At 36.7% G+C, this 17,216-nt stretch overlaps 1 protein-coding gene across 2 annotated transcripts in view; it reads right to left on the bottom strand.

Moving 5' to 3' along the window:
• Positions 1–42: 42 nt before the first annotated feature.
• The window catches only part of LOC131043097 (protein trichome birefringence-like 25), a 38,791-nt gene continuing 21,617 nt past the window's right edge, over positions 43–17,216 (bottom strand). For both annotated transcript variants that reach the window (XM_057976442.2, XM_057976443.2), the window contains exon 3: positions 43–1,038. In XM_057976442.2, coding sequence (XP_057832425.1) covers positions 259–1,038 — 780 coding nt within the window. In that variant the 3' untranslated portion in view covers positions 43–258. The remainder of the gene's footprint in view (positions 1,039–17,216) is intronic.

The raw sequence follows: 17,216 nt of genomic DNA, 5'->3' as shown, positions 1-17,216 counted from the left end.
AGATCAAATGTGCCAGAACTTTTTGTAGTGATGAAAGAATCATTGAAGTAAAACATCTCCAAATTAGCTGAAAGAAAAAGAATATAAATACAGGCCTTTGGAGTCCTTCATACTAGAGTACAGAAAAAATCGCATCCTTCTGCAATTATGCCAGATGCAGGTTATCAATAGTTACATATTACATTTTGTAAATATAGAAATTCACAATATGTGCTGATAATCCAAAGCATGCCTGATAATGCTGCCTCTTAGGATCACTCACTCAGATTCACGCTTGAGAAACTCCAACAGAAACTCGCTCCAAGTATCTATAGGCCCTGGTAAACACCAGTGTAAGCAATCATTTTGCACTTTTGCATTCTTATCCTTTGCAAATGGATAGGAATAACGATAAGGACCTGGGTGTCCATCAGGTCTTAACAATGAAAGCCAGGTTGTATCAAGGAGTTTGAATTTCAATCCCCTAGCAGCACCCTCTTTTGCTGCTTTCTTGAACTCTTCCGACTGAATCTTATACATTTCTATATTTATACCATCCATTGTAATCTCATTGTTCTTATAAGGAAGAGTTCTTTCGCAAGATCCTCCATTGTCCCACCTACCATTTTCAAAGTGGTCAGGAGTAAAAGTCCTTAAGAAAGTCAATCCTTTATATTCTGGCGAAGAGGTGAGGACCTTAAAAGCCAAACGGAGGGCTTTCCTATAGGCAAAATAAAACCCTAGCTGTGTGTAATTAGTACCTGGACAATAATGACAACCAACAACCTCATCCTTTTCTAAATAAATGGATGACTTTAAAAACCATTGGCCTCCAGAGATGAGCACAATATCAAATTCATGCAACTCAGATGTCCACCTATCATCAGCAACATCGAGATGGAGTTTGAGTTGATCCCTTGTAGTACCTTCTATCTCTTTTGTTGTTTCCTTAACAAAGAAAGGTGACCATAACACTGCAAGAGTGAAGTTGTATGATGGGAAATACCATCGTCTAAATTTATCAGTTCCATCATTATATATATCCCTGGGATCTTCCACCTGACAGTCAAAAAAAAAAGTTTACAATAAATTCCTGACTCCAGTCCCAATCCTTTCAGTTTTAAAAAGAGCATTTTTTCCTATTAACCATACAAACCACAATATAAGAAGAATCTAACACAGATTCATAACAACTCAGTACTCTGTGAGATCATTTACACCTGCAGGAAATTATTATGTAGATGCTAGATACTGTAGACTCAATTTGTCGTAAATGCAACTGAAAAAGAAAATGAAAACACATTTTTTCATTTTTGTTGCTGCAAGCAGTAATGAAAAAGTAACCAGGCATATCATAATGCAAGCCACAACTGAAACATTGTCAAACAACAATTAAAAATGCATATTGAAAGGCAACCATGTTCAACCAAGCTTTAAAACAAACCAAGAATCTGCATGAAGAAATCAGATACATCCAACAAAAGAATTGCCTTTCGGGAATCTATTTGGTATCATAAACACAATAATGTCTGTCAACCAAACCAATCTGCTCTCTGCAAAAATGCATCTTTGTCAAAACCTTACTCAAACTAGAGCCAATGATGTCAAATATTCATTGAAGTATAGGAAGCATTTCTAACATAGATTTAAGAGCAGAATAGTTTATTTAACTATTTTCAATTTTGTCACTTGATATATTAATCTCAAGAGCTTTAGTATGGTATCTGTACATATAAACATCAAGTTTTCTGCAAAAAAGGACTTCTGTATAAAGAATGTCAAACTCATAAGTGTAATCGTATACTGCTCTTGCGTTTTTTAGGGTAATATTCTTTGGAAACATGTATAACATTTGTAAGATATCGTTCTCTTAAAAATAATCAGTAAAAAGATTTAAGTATACAATCCGATTCTTTTACTTTTACTTTTCATTGTGCACCTTGCAATTTCTTTGGAAAATTTAAGCAGTCCCAAACATGATATGTGATTTTTCTGAGTACAAATTTAAAGTCTTTTTCTAAGCATATCACTTTAGTTTCTCACGTAAACAGCATGCAGCTTATTGAAATGCAACTTCAGTAAGAGTGCCTGGAGAACTGCAGATATTCAGGCAAATGTAACATCTACCTAACTCATTTTATATTCCCACCTATAGTATCTCAGCAAACCTTCTCATCTGACAGTAGATTTTCAATTTACAACTGAAAAGAGATGATGGAAACCTAACTACAAAATAGGAGCACCAAGGATGATTTGAGGGGTCTACACAGCCAGCATGTGTCCTCGAAGAAATGCTAAGAAGTAAACTAAACCCCATTTACAACTAACTGAAAACCAAGTATATTGTGGACTCATATTGTGATCCATGTTGTAGAGCACTATAGTGCCAATTGAGACATCTCGTTTGCCAGTCATAGCTTTGTGATTGAAGCTAAGAATGAATAGACTGTAATGAAAGCGTATGGAAATCTCTCTGGCAGAATTTGAACCACAAGAATTGCTACAGAAACCCAGAAAATTAAAAAATACAGTCCTGAACTGGATTCAGGTGTTACCCACCAAATCGGTTCATCCTATCTGCCAACTCAGTTTTTTCTTTTCCACTTGTAACAGACAGAAGATGAAGTGTCACATGAAGAAGAGCAACAGTTCATTTTTCATACCAATCACTTGCCTTTTATTGTTCTCCTTCTTGCTGCTCATTTCTCCTTCTTTGTTCCGTTGGGTCCTATTGGTCTTTGTGCTGTGTTTAGTTTATGTTTCTTTTTTTGGTCTTTCTGTATGGTTTGTACGTCTTTGATTGTATGTTGGTTGATGGTTCTCTTTCCTGCAATTTAGTTTTGTTTACCTTCTCACTTTTTGGTTGGTCTTGTCACCTCAAGAATTGGGGCTATTTCCTCCTTGCAAGGTTACGAGACTTTTCCAGATTTTCTTCCTGATACTTTTGGGATGTTGAAGCAGTAGTGGTACAAAAGATGATTTGACACTAAGTCTCTCTGTACACCTGGCTGAGAAGAACACTGGAGGGAAAGATAAAACACCGGGGGGTGAAGAAGAAACCAAAACTTTCAAGCAAGCATTGGTCAGTGAAGAGAGTTGAAATTATTGCCGGAGCAGAATTTGAGTTTGCAGAGAAGAGTGGATAGTCTTTCAAGCACAGGATGAAACAAGCCAGCAGGGTGAGATCCCTACAGATTTTTTTCTGGCCCATAATGAAGCTGTGTTGTCTATGATTGAAAATGAAGAAAAATGATTACAAGCTGTTGGATTTTTTATTTAGTTTTGGTTTAATTCTTGAACCCTCGATGCTCTGCCTTCTCATAAGTTTTTTGATGATTAGATATTAGGATATTGATGTGACTTTCTATAGAATACTTTAAAAAGGCTTGTTTTTTTAGTGCTTTAAGAATAGCAAAATGCAAAAATGGGTTATTTCCAAAAGTTTTTGGAATGTGGGACATTTAAAGCTTTTGCATGGGACCCCATCCTCAACCCAATCAATGTTATTCTTTAGTGTACTCCAAGATGGATTGCAATATGTGATATTCCAACTAATAGATGATTTTTCCTACCTCAAGTTTTGGAAACCTAGGGTGAAGTAATAAAAATAGAGGAAAACATATGTTCCTTGCCACTTATGAATGCTCGGATCTTAATGTCTCTGAAACCTGCCTCTTGTTTTCCTGACTTTTCTCATTGCTTAATCATAATTTTGCGGTTACATGTAAGGTTAAGAATTTAGGGGTCATAAATGCTTGTTTTTTGTGTAAAAAAGATGGTAATGTTAGAACAAATTGTCCTCTGTTGAATAGAGATTCTAAGATCCATGAAACTAAATATTTTGTGGACTACCATTCTTCTACAGATGGCATGCAAATTGATTTGTAAAAGTTAAATTTCAATAATACTGTTCTTGAAAATGAAAAAACATTCCTGTAATATATCAGGATGAATATATTGTAATTCGTGCAGATGGCAGCAAGACAACAGTAAATTCGTTGAATTGTAAAACTGAGGATGAATATACTAGGATATCTGTTGACTCCAAAGATTTTGTTAAAAGGTCTTTGTCAAAATGACTGAAAGTTGCTGCTTGGTTTGAAGGGGGCATATCAAATGCACCTAATCAAATAGTTGGTAGTAGAAAAGAGCAGGTTGGTCGGATTGTGTGAAAAAAAATTTACTCTGTTTTTTAATTGAGAATGCGATTAAAGGATGCCAAAACTGCTAATACATGCATACAGAGAGAAATAGTGGCAGGAGCTATAGAGTTTGGTGAGGAAGACAAACAGTCATCCTCCAACAACACTATTAGATCTGCACTATTTCTTGCAATTGAATCAGATTGATTCCTTTTGTCATCTTGCGCTTCTCATTCTTATTCTTCTTGGTGTTTTTTGGTATTGTTTTTGTTGATTTTATGGTAGTGCTCATTAACCACAGGCAAACATCAGATCTGTTGCCTTCCCAACCATAGACGATAAGCTCTTATCATCACCCCCGAGCACACTATATGTCCTTCATGTTATTGAATTCATTGACTATTATTATATGTATTTTGTGGCTATGGATGGTATGAGGTATTACATCTATCTTTAAAGGCAATATCTTAAATACTTCATTCCTTAGTGTTTGAAGGAATTTCACCTTATTTATATGTTTTATTGTGTTTCCCTATTTGCAATGTTTTTGTTATATAGTTTTGTGTTTCTCCTGTGATCTGATGCCATGTTATGTCATTAGATAAGTGATCCAAGATGTTTGACTTTAGGTGATTTAAAAAATAGTTCGACTCTACACCCAACTGATAAGGCATTGATTTACAAACTAAACCAAAGATTCTAAGGTTCTCCTATGCCCCAAGTATACCACAGTCCCTAGATAGAGCCAACTGATGTACCCATACAAATGTTTTGTATTGTTTCAAGATTTCCCTAAACTCTTGTCTTGTTGACAATCACAAGTCATGTATTAGATTTTAACTTGTTCATCTATGTGTTTTTTGTCTTTTCTTGTATATACCTTTGTAGGATTGACATATATAAATATCAAACAGATTAGCAGAGAAAAGGTGAAAGATGCTAATGCATAAAAACAGCAAGATCAAGTAAGGTTGTGCATTAAACAGAGAAGAGATTAGAGTTTTTGTTGAAGATTGCATGATATGTTAGAAGCATGCTAGTATACATAGGAGACCTGATTCAAATTCAAGTTCATAATTCACCTTTACAAGTACACAATTGAGTGAGAAGAGTTAGTACCAAAATCAAAGGTTTGCAATTATTCTTATTAGGCACACACTTCAATGAGTAGAAGTCAAGTTCACAAAACACCTTATTGAACGTATGATTGTATAAGGGCACCCTTGCCTTTCAAAGATGAACTTTACAAAATACTATTAGGCATGTGCCTAGGAGTGTAAACGTAAAATCAAAAAGATAAAGACATGCAAACTACGTGGTGCCTGCTTTGTACTGTAGTTGATCAATTTCTTCATGGCATCAACAAATTTACTAGAGTCTTTTGGAGGGGTTGTTCAATAAATAGTTTTAGTTCTCTATTTTTGGCTGAGTATGCCTTTTGAGTTATCTATTTTTAAAGTCTTGTTTTTAGATCTCCTTTTTTAGGCAGTGAGAGGTTTGAGATCTTTATCCTTGGATCTATTATTAGTTTATAACTATCCTTATCTGGAATTTAACTAAAGATTGCATAAGTTAGGATTTAGTATGTGGAGATAATTATGTAATAAAGTTTCTTTGCATGCAAGAAGAATATTCTTAGCTTAGTAGTTGTTAGAATTTTTTTATTTCTTATGCAAAGATATGTAAATAAATATCGTTTGGACATAGTTTTTCAAGTTCAAGCCTAGTTGTTGCCGATATTTTGCACTTTTACATTCAATTATCTTGTGCTAAGTAGTAAGTACAATCTAATAGTTTATGCAAGCTTTGTATTGTAGATTTTTATCAAAAATGTCTTGTAGCTTTGTATGCAACTTTTATGTGCTCGACTCTTAGTAATCTACTTCTATTCCCATTCAATCTTGTTTTACATGCACATTTCAGTCTCTTGTGTTTAACTGAAATTGCAAGTATTCATAGTTGTTTGAGGTTTATTTGTGTAGTAAGATATAAAAGATAAGACCTCTTATTTACAGGAGGAGTGTTGTATTGCCTTATCCCGTAGCCTAAAAACGAAAGTATGGTGTTGCACAATAAAATACCTGCTAGTTCTAGGTATTTTTTATAAATTGCCGTGTTATGAAATACATCATTTCCTCCACTCTTCTAAAAAGGGATTTCCCCCTCATAATTCAAAGAATAGTTCTACTATACACATTGTTATTTGTCACATTAAAGGTGTGTGTTAAAACACTAAAACTTCTTTTAAGATATTGTTGTGACGTATTCACATATCGCCCCATTGCAAATGGGGACCCCTACCTTTTACTTTCTAGGGTTAGTTATCTTGGTCTTCTAGGTTCTTGTCTAGTGACCTTTTGCATTTGAAGGGTCGCCAGGGGGCTCATTAGGGTAGCAAGCTTTGCTTGAGTCAGGTGGATCTACTCAAGAGGTCAGGTCAATTGAGTGATTAGGGGTAATTTAGATCATTCCTAGGGTGTTTTTTGTGTACTATTTGGTTGCACTTCAAGTTGCTAAATCAAACCTTGGTTGAATACATAATGTCATCTTGATCCTCAAATGTCCTGAAATTTGGCTAAGTCTGGAATGTCATCCTGATCCTGAAATTTGACTGTCTAGAAAATTGAAGAATCCTCCAAAAACTAGATTTTGCATTATAACTCCTAGAGGTCCGAAACCACTCTCAAACATCCTGACAGTATATATGGAATATAACTTAAAGTATTTCTTATACTTAAATGTTATATTCCATATATGAATCCTGACGGAGAGGCTAAAATGTCAAATTTCGCTCTTGAACCTTCCAAAGGGAGAGCGAAATTTCACAAAGGACCTAAATTCTTCACCTAAATCATTGAATGGTTGAGCAAATTTGCAAGGATAGGGAAGGAAATGGATCTAGGATCAAGTCAAAGGCAAAGTCAAGTCAAATCCAAGGTGAATTGAGCCTAGAATAGGAATTTCGCTCTTGACCCTTCCAAATAGTCCAGAGCGAATTCCTCTATAAGACACTCTACATTGCCCAAAGCCATGAGCTAATCCATGTCCCAGGTATTATTGAAGGCAATTCACTTGTTTAAATGAAGAAATGTGGGAAATGGAGTCAGAAATCAGCCAAAAATGCAAATTTCGCTCTTGACCCTTCCAAAGGGTCCAGATCGAAATTCTTGTAAGACCCTATTTCTTCACAAAATCTTGAACTAGATGCCAACTTGAGGAGTAAATTCACTTGATCATGATGGAAGGAGGCCTAAGAAGTTATATCCAAGCCAAAGAAGGGAGGAAAAAGATGAGAAATGAGCCCAAGTAAGAATTTTGCTCTTGACCCTTCCAAAGGGTCCAAAGCGAAATTCCCATAACCTCTATGTTGCTCTTTGTTATGACCAAGTTTTTTGACTTCTAAGGCATGGTTGGGAAGATTTTGATGTGTACTTGCCTTTGAAAGGTAGCTTGAGGCAATGGAGTGGTGAAAATCAACCTAAAACTTGAATTTCGCTCCTGACCCTTCCAAAGGGTCTAGAGCGAAATTCTTGAAAACACCTATTTCCCCCTTAGATGAGGTCAAGACCTTGGTTCTTATGGCGTGGATGGAAGTGAAGTGATGTGTCCTTGCCTTTGGAGGTGGATTGGAGTTGAAAAAATGAAGAAATGAGCTCAAGACATGAATTTCGCTCCTGACCCTTCCAAAGGGTCCAGAGCGAAATTCCCAAAATCTCCCTTTTCTCTCAATTTTGTGTCAAGCCAAGTGTGGATCAGGGTGAATTAAGATTGAAGATGTCCTTAAGCATACCTTTGAATAGCTTGTGACCATCAAATATGAAGGAATTGAGCTAAAACTTGAATTTCGCTCCTGACCCTTCCAAAGGGTCTAGAGCGAAATTCTCTAAAGGTCCTGTCCTTGGCCATGATTTGGAGCGAATTTCTCCTTTCAAGCCTTCTTAGGGGTCAAACAAATGTTGCTTTCATGAGAGAGGGATCCAAAGTTGAAAGCCAAAGGAAAGCAAGGTATGAAGAATGAATCTAGGTGAAGGAAAACAAGCAAATCTTGAATTTCGCTCCTGACCCTTCCAAAGGGTCCAGAGCGAAATTCCCAAAATCACCTAATTTGCTCATGATGGAGGCTAAGATATGGATTCTTGGGCCTTGGTGGAGAGAAGACTAGTGTATGCTCCTGACCCTTCCAGAGGGTCCAAGGTGAAATCCTTTGAAACTCCTATTTTTCACCTTGTTTGAGCTAGGCAAAGGGCTAGTTGTGAGATTATGATGAGAAGAGGTTTGAAGGCTAGGCCTAAGATTATGAAATGATGAAATGAGGTCTAAATTGAGAAAAATAGCAAATTTCGCTCCTGACCAAAGGGTCCAGAGCGAAATTCTTATAGGGCCTGTCCCTGGGGAGGATCCTAAAGCAAATTCCATTTTGATCCCTTTTTGTTAATGATTTAAGGTAAAAGTGTTATGACCAGGATAAATATATCATGTGTGCTTAATCATCTTTTGGTTTGTTTTGCAAATGGAAGAAAATCAGGCCAGGACAAGGACGACCTATTCTAAGCCCATCATCATCAAGGACGTTCCAAAGGCATGGAGGAGGACTCAAGATGCTTCTAAAGCGTTGGAAGGCTACAAGTGTTCGAGGAGTTCCAAGCTATCCTCAAAAGACTCCATTTTACCACACAAAAGACCCACATGATGACAGAGAAGAATGACCATACCAACACTTCAAGGCGAGACATGCTACCAGAGAAAGAACACTTGACAGTGAGGAAGCCTCATCAAGCACATGGAAGTCAAGGAGTGCATCTTTCTTCGCATCAAGGACAGAGGAGGATCAACCAAGATACAAACGTTAGACAAGGTGGCATCCCAGTCACTTTCCCTCCAATCGGATTGGTCCACCTCAGCATGTCTAGATTCAATGTACCTAATTTATCAGGGATGACAGAAACCTCGGTGTACCTACCCCTGCTTCCTATTGGTCCACACTCATTGAATGTAATTTTCTCATTGGCTAAGGAAGTTTGTTGTAACAAACCCTAATTAGGGTTTCCATCTTGTAATCCTAGCCATTCATTCTAAATCAATCAGAGCCATCAAATTGTAAAGAGCTCTCTATATAAAGCCCTTGCTCTTCATTTGTAAAGGTTAATAGTCAGTGAATAGTTAGAGATAGTCAAAAGTCAGTAGTGGTAGTTCAAGAGCAATTAGTTTTTAGGGTAGAGTAGAAAGAGAAGGCAAAGATTGTTGTCAAGACATTGTTGCAAAAGACATGTAAACTTCATTGAAGAAATGGTGAATTCTATGTGTTAATTCAACAATTTGCATGGTCTCTATACTTCTCAAATTTAATTTCATGTTATTAGATGAATGGAAGGAATTTGTATGATCAATGGTGAAATTTGTATATACATACTACTAGTGGTTTGTTGATTGCAAACTTGCCTTGCGTAGTCAACTGGAATCATTCAGCTTAAGCTTAACTTCAATTATCGCTTCTTCATTGATATGCATCAACCTGACGGTGTCTATGCTTGTAGTGGTGATCTGAACATCATAAAGCTTTCCTTAGAAGATCGCACTAACCTTGTGGAGATGATCATAGCATGTCAAAGCAAGACTTAGTTAGAGTTTCATCAAAGGTCATCCATTGCTCCTACATTCTTAGCATTAGAATTAGATTCCTCTCCAACCTTTATCCTTTTTTCTCTTTTTTAAAAATCAAGGATTAGTAAAGACCCACATTCCAGTGATATCCAAAGTAAATCAGATGCTCAGGTCATCAAATGTAAGTCCCCTTGTGATTCCAACAAAATCACATCATACCGCAAGAGCTTATCCACACGTAGAGACCCTACATATCAAAACCTTGGAGTTGCCTCGATTAATCCTTTGGCGAGATCTTCAGCAGTCGGGGAAACTTTGTTCAAGAGAGGATAAGATACCTTGGTATTTTATTCTGTGTTTGGTTGTGTTCAAAAGACACATCAACAGTTACCTAAGGTGCAAAAGAAGACTTATTCATTGATTCAAAATTCTAGTAATACAATTTTCAAAGATAAAATTCAGTGGGCATGAGATGAAAGGCGGAAACATATTTAATAGGTAGGTGGGTGTAATCTTTTGGATGCATCCTCTAGATACATTTATGCCTTGCTATCTTTCTCCAATACTTGGTTTTCCAATGTTTAACTCTTTGTGGGGGTGGTACTCACTCAGTGGAGTGTTGATCAAGTAGGTTTAAATGGATTTGATCTTAGTTTCCTTGGACCTAAAAATCCTTTTCCCATTGAATTTGAATTCATCAAAAACCTACTGTCGGTGTCAGTTGTTTTCCTGCAAAGTCAAATCCATGTTTGGTTTGTGGTCAAGATGAATCTAATCTCTTTAAGATCTTTTCTTTGATTGTCCATTGTCTAGGTTGATTTCGTATTGATTTCTTTCCATATGGAGGGTCTGTTACGATAAATTGGTGGGATATTTTATTTGGTTTTTATTACTTGTGATGGTCATTCATCTGAATTCTTGTCCAAGCTTCGGTTACTATTTGCTTCTAAAATTCTATGGCGCATTTGGGTTGAAAGAAATTATGATGTGCTTCAAGCACGATGAAGGGATCTCAATGACTTCTCTACAAAAGTCATTATTTCCTAGTTTTCTTTGCAGGTGAGCCTTCAAGCTTGTAAATCTTATGAAGAAACTAAAAAAATTATTGTTGAGGGAAGATCCTTTTCCGCTGATATTAAAGTAAAAGATAATAATGCACCTGAATGGTTTCATGGTTCACTTGCTGTCCATTATCCCCCTGATAACTGGTTTGCAAAGAACGTGCTTCTAAAGATGGTCCTTCATCTTCTGACTTGTTTGGTGATGAAACAGTGATGTGGATGCCACATCTGCTCCTCAAATTGTTCTTGTAAGTGCTACCTGTTATCACAAAAGCTTGCACCCTTGCTAAGCAATCAACTCAGCAACCTTGTGAAACATGGAAACAACCCCGAAGTGTGGGACCTTGCGCAAGGGGTTGAATCTCCGGAGAAGGCCAACTTCCTTCTTCAAATAGGTGCAGGTGTTGAACCAACTCAACACTCTAAAACTAATTCCTAAGCCTACCTAAACAACTTGCAGAGGTAAAGGGAAGAGAGAATGCTGGAAATAGAAGGAGGTGATGCACCAAGAAGAGATTGTTCCTCTCCCCACCCGAGATGGCACAAGGAATCAATTGAAATGCTCAAGAGACACACAAACTTCAATTGCATGAGTGACCCAAACACATGTGGGGGTTAGGATTTTCTAAGTGTCAAGAGAGGAGAAGGATTCCCACAATTCACACTTAGAAAACAAGTTAACACATCATACATGTGAAAGAAAACCACAAACATACACTTATAATGGAGGTAAGAGCACATACACAACATGCATAAGTTAAAGTAAGGCAAGAATGGTAGTTTCAATTCATTCAAAGGCCAAAGGCCAAACTTACAGTTGCAGAAATGCAAAAATATTACAAGTATTTAAGAGAAGAGAAAAGTATAAGAAAGCTCAAGCCAGGAGGGAGAGAACCCTTTACAATGAGGCTTAATAGCCTTTATATAAAAAAAATGGGTTACAATGGTGATCATGACCCCTGCATGTCAGTCTGGAAGTGCATGCACATGGCTTGTACATGCAAGCAACCTAGCCATACCTCTAAAGGCAATTCTGAGGAAGGTGGATTGACTAACCTTCCAAAGTCAGTCATGACATAAGTCACCGAGCATGGCCCCGTACCTCCCTTGATGCAAATTCTGCAAAAAAACATTTAATGCACCCTTGTGGCTCCACAAAATAAAGTGCACAAGTCACCAAAACTGTCGAAGCATTAAAAGCCTTGAGTGTTGATCACGCCATCCGGAAGTGTCGCCAGTCGGAAGGAAGTTCGGAAACTTCGGAAGTTCGGACTCCCAAAGTGGGAAAACAAGGGAAGAACTTCGCAACCTCGGGGTTCCGGAGTTCCGGGATAGGAGAAAGGAGGGCAGCAAGGAACCAAGGAACCTCGGAACCTCGGGGTTCCGGAGGAACTAGAGAGAAGGCAAAGGGGGAAGGAACTTTGGAACCTCGGGGTTCCGAGGTTTCGGAGAGAAGAAGGAACAAGGGCTAGGAGGGAACTTCGAAACCTCGAGGTTCTGGAGTCTCGAAGAAAGGCAAGGGAAGGGAACTTCGGAACCTCGGGGTTGGTTCCGAAGTTCCGGGGAAATGCTCAAAGGAGGGTTCCGAAGTTCCGAGAAAGGGGAGGAAAAGAAGGAACTTCGAAACCTCGAAGTTCTGGAGAAAGGGGAGGAAAAGAAGGAACTTCGGAACCTCGGAGTTCCGGAGGAAGGGCTAAGCTAGAGAAGGGAACTTCGGAACCTCGAGGTTCTGGAGTTACGAAGAAGGGAAGGGAAAGGGAGAAGAACTTCGGAACCTCGGGGTTCCGGAGTTCCGGAGCAGGAAAGAAAGCGGCTAAGGCAAAGAACTTCGGAAACTCGAGGTTCCGGAGTTCTGGAAAAGGAAGAAGGAAAGAGACAAGGGCAAAGAACTTCGGAACCTGAGGGTTCCGGAGTTCCGAAGAAGGGAAAAGAGAGGGCAAAAAGAAAAGAACTTTGGAACCTCAGGGTTCCAAAGTTCCGGGGAAGAAGAAAAGGCCAAGGGAGGAACTTCCTTCAGACAAGGCAACACTTCACACTTCATGATTCTTCTCTCCTTGATCAACTGGGGCCGCGATGGTCCATGGAACGTATCTCTGATCGGTTCTCACTGATGGACCAAGGGTGTCATAAAATGACAACACTACCCTCAATGGCAAACAAGGGAGTGCATTGGCTTCAGGATAAAGACTGCTGAAAATAATTAATCAGTTTCTGGAAAGCATTGACAAAAAGGAAAAAGTAAAAACCCAAAGGCAAAAGGATAGTTAATTTTGCTGCTGGTTTGATATACTACTGAACTGTTTTTTTGCTGATGTGGACTGATGAACTTTTTTGTATTGGGTTTTGTTGACAAATTATGTTATAAATGATCTGCTATATGCTCATTATGAGCTCTTCCGTGTAATTTTGAAACATATTAGGTTGTTTGAGGAGCTGGCTTTGTTAGTTTGAGTGCTATATCACTCTTGAAGCTATGTTTGGTTAATATTGGTATGAACTGGATGCTCTTTTGAGCCATATTTGTACTCTATAACCAGTATTAAAAAATATTTATGGATGAATGAATATGTATCTCTCTAGTTTTATTTATAATTTGTTTCTACATACGATACATCTCAATGCTAGCAATTAGAGCGGTGTCCACTGTATATCTCCTGGGATTCAGATCAATAAATATAAGACTCTTCTATGCATCCAAGACTTTGTCTCCTGCCCTTTGTTCCTCCATTTTCTGTTCAATTAACTAAATGCTTAATAATCTGTTTCTTAAAATAAGATGTGTTCACTGTTCTCTACTTTGAAGTACTGTCTGAGGCTCTTCATTCACTGATCCCTTTGTGTTCTTCTTATGGATGTTTGTGAAACTCCAATCATTTTGTTGCACAGTATGATATATGTTGTAGAATGTAATGTCCCCACTCGGGATTCACCTTGATTTAGTCCTAAAACAAAAATTCTAACTTAAACTGAGAATTGTAATACATTCATAAATATAATTTCATTAATTCTGAAGAGATTATACTATAATATTCAATTCATAATGCTAAGAATAGTTTTGGAAGATAGACTTATCTTGATAGCTTCCTCTGATTTGACCATGGGAGATATACTATGACTGAAACAATGATGTCTGCAGATCTCAAAGTGTTGCTCTTGAATTTGGTTATGGTTCCTCACACAAGATGATAGACTTTGATGACTTCGTTCTTTAATTAATATCTCACAAAATTTCATTTATTTGCTTCATTGATTCATATTTATTCTCCTTGAATGGTCTTCCTTTCTATATTTATATCTGCTCCAATGTGCTTTATAAATATGCTAAACTATGCTTCATAAATCTGCTATAATCCCCATCTTATATTTCCTTCACAAATTCTTCTTTTGACAAATCTTCTATTATATTTTCTTCATATTATCTGCTGATGTATATCCCATCTATTTCTTTTCTTACCCCACCCCTCTCTCTTTTATATCCTCATATCAGTCGAATAGGCATAGCCTTTGAAATTAGATATTTCCTTTTATAAGAAATATGTCTTTTTAGGAGCTAATCACTGTCTAAATTCATATTTGTTTTATTAAACGATCTTAATGAATCGCTGCATTATGTTATGATTAATAACTGTCTTTGATATATTAATGCTTGTATATCAGCGCTGCCTCTGATATGTTAACGCTGCTATATAGGCACTGCTCTCACTAATCTTCTTTAGAGAATTAGTCATTGCCTCTTTATCATGCTGCCTTAAATACTATTCTCCTTAATAGAATTGTTGCATTCAACTTGTGTAATCGCTGGTAGTTTATCATTCAATTTCTATTACTTTTGAATGTCATGTTTGGCTAGGGCAAATTAAAATTCATCCGATAATATCATGGTTCCATGTCCTGTCTTCCTCCTCCAATTAGAAAGATACTGATCTTGTTCTTATATCTCCAAAACCGAAGGGTTGGCATCCTTTGAGGTTTGACTAGTCACATCTCTTCTTGATCGGTTTCTTCATAACTATGCCTCCCTTAGGCAAATCGTATTACTTCATAACAACCGGTTTAATATATTCAACTCACCCCTTTACTTGTCTTAATCGCTGTCCTGCTAATTGGTATCTGATCCTTTAATCACACCTTATAATCAGTTAGTTACTGATTCTTACTAATAATCGATAGCTGTCTTCGTGTGTACTATCGCCACTGTTAGACTCTTCATAATGATATCTACTAGATGTTGGTTCGTCTCCTTGTCTTAATTGATATTGCAATCGATGTTATTAAACATTGTCGTCAATGAGATAGTCGCTAATTATAGTTGTACTTTGCACATCGCTCCATTAATAATCGATATTTCAATTTGTTCGATATTATCAAAGTGCTGCAAGCCAAATTGATATTCGACTAGTTGTCTTTACTTCAAGTCGACATTACTTAATATTATAAGTCGCTGCTTAGTATTCTATTGACGATCGTCTCACAATGTGATTCCACACATATTAATTCTGCTGACTTATCATTCCAATATTTGACGTTGTTTATTGCTAGTTGATAGTCTCTGTTCTATCGGATAAGGTAATTTCTCATATATTAGTCGATTATCTTAAGTTGATACTCTCAGTATCATATCAATGCTTGGATGATGCTGTATCGATTATATTTTATTATTGTTTATTTATTTATTTTATTTGAATATTTCAATTAATAAATATTAATTAAATAATAGTATAAATAAATAAATTTCAAATAATCATTCATTGGTAATTATTATATTAATTAATAATAATTGTTTCTTTTAGGATATATATATATATATATAAAACGATCAAGGAGGGGACATGACATAGAAACTTTCAAAGAACACACCTTTATCTTTAGCACTGTTGCACAGAGTCCCAGCTGTAAAAGTCCTCCCAGTTTAGATTGTCCTCTGACATCAAATATAGTATTTATTGCTCTTACAAGAATAATCTAAAGAAGGAACTCTGAATTTGCTGAACTAAGGACTGGCTTGCATTTCCCATACTTCCTCTGCACTTTGAAACTTTCCTTTTTTATTCTAATTCACTAACATTCACATCATGGGGAATTCTTTCAATCCTGTTTCTGTTACAAAAAAATTACCTTCAACATTGCTTTTCATTGACAATTTAGTTCTAATTTATGCACATTCACATCAGGGGGAGTTATTTCAATCCTGCTTCTGTTACAAACAATTTATACCTTCAACATTGCTTTTAATGAACGATTTAATTCTAATTCATGTACATTCACATCACAGGGAATTCTTTCAATCCTGTTACTGTTACAAACAATTTACATTTAACGTTGCTTTCCATGAACAATTTGATAAACTAAGTGTAAATAATGCACTTTCACATTCCCTTACAAACAATTTACCATCAACATTGTTTTATATAAGCCAATCGATGATTGGGATATCTATCTCCAGGATTTTCCACCAACAAGAAAGCAATTTTATTGATCCAAAAAGCACAATATTTGCAAGAGAGTGAGTTTCTTTTGTACTTTATAATATTGTCAAACAACCTGTGATACCCTGCAAGAATATTTATGGCATAATTTGCATTGACTAGACAGTGACTAGCCATCAAAAATACCACTGCTGAAAGACAACACGAGTGACTGTGAAAAGGAGATCCTCTCTTGGAGGATGCTATTAAAAAATGATCTATCAAATTTTAACAAAGCATTCAAAGTCAATGCCAGGAGGGAGGGGAAAAGAAAGGTAGTTAAGGATAAGATTCAAAAGTAGCTGTCAAAGTAGCAAAGTGTGAAAAGAAAACAAAAGAATGGGATGAAAAAAGGAAAAAATGAAAAAACTATTATGAATGGTTCAAATTTATCCCATAACTTTACATGTCCAGTGCATTGAGATATGTGATAGTGAACAGGGTATATTATCATTTTAAATAAACGGGAAGCTTTTCCTTCCCAACTCCTCTTCTAGTAAGTAGGATGTTTGTTGGTCCTTGTCATTGGATGGCAATTCAAAAAGTTTGAAGTTAGTCTTGAGAATATTTAACTTTTAATTGTCTCATGAGAATCACAAAACTATGGGTCATCTTATTCGTAAAAAATTCAGGAATTTTACTGTGTTGTAAAATCCCAGCATTAAGGAAACTAAACACTGGGTCCCATTCACACACACTTTCTCTATTGAACATATAATTAAGAAAACAAGTGTTTTAGCAATGTACATCCAGAGAGGTATTTGTAATCTCCCATTGATTGTGGCTTTGTTTTCACTATTTAGGGCTTCACGTGGGAATTTCTGCTACCTTTAATTCAAGGTTCTACATGCCAAGTTTACATGTCCACCACAGTGAACTCAGCAATTTCAGTTGGAATTAATTGTGATGAAATCACAACCCCGAAGTAATCGGTAGATCAAAACTGTTTGATTCTCAGTAGCCTGTGA

Source organism: Cryptomeria japonica, chromosome 5, assembly GCF_030272615.1.
Source record: "Cryptomeria japonica chromosome 5, Sugi_1.0, whole genome shotgun sequence".
Classification (NCBI taxonomy): domain Eukaryota; kingdom Viridiplantae; phylum Streptophyta; class Pinopsida; order Cupressales; family Cupressaceae; genus Cryptomeria; species Cryptomeria japonica.
Note: the sequence above shows the minus strand (reverse complement) of the source record. Positions and strands in the feature narration are given on the sequence as shown.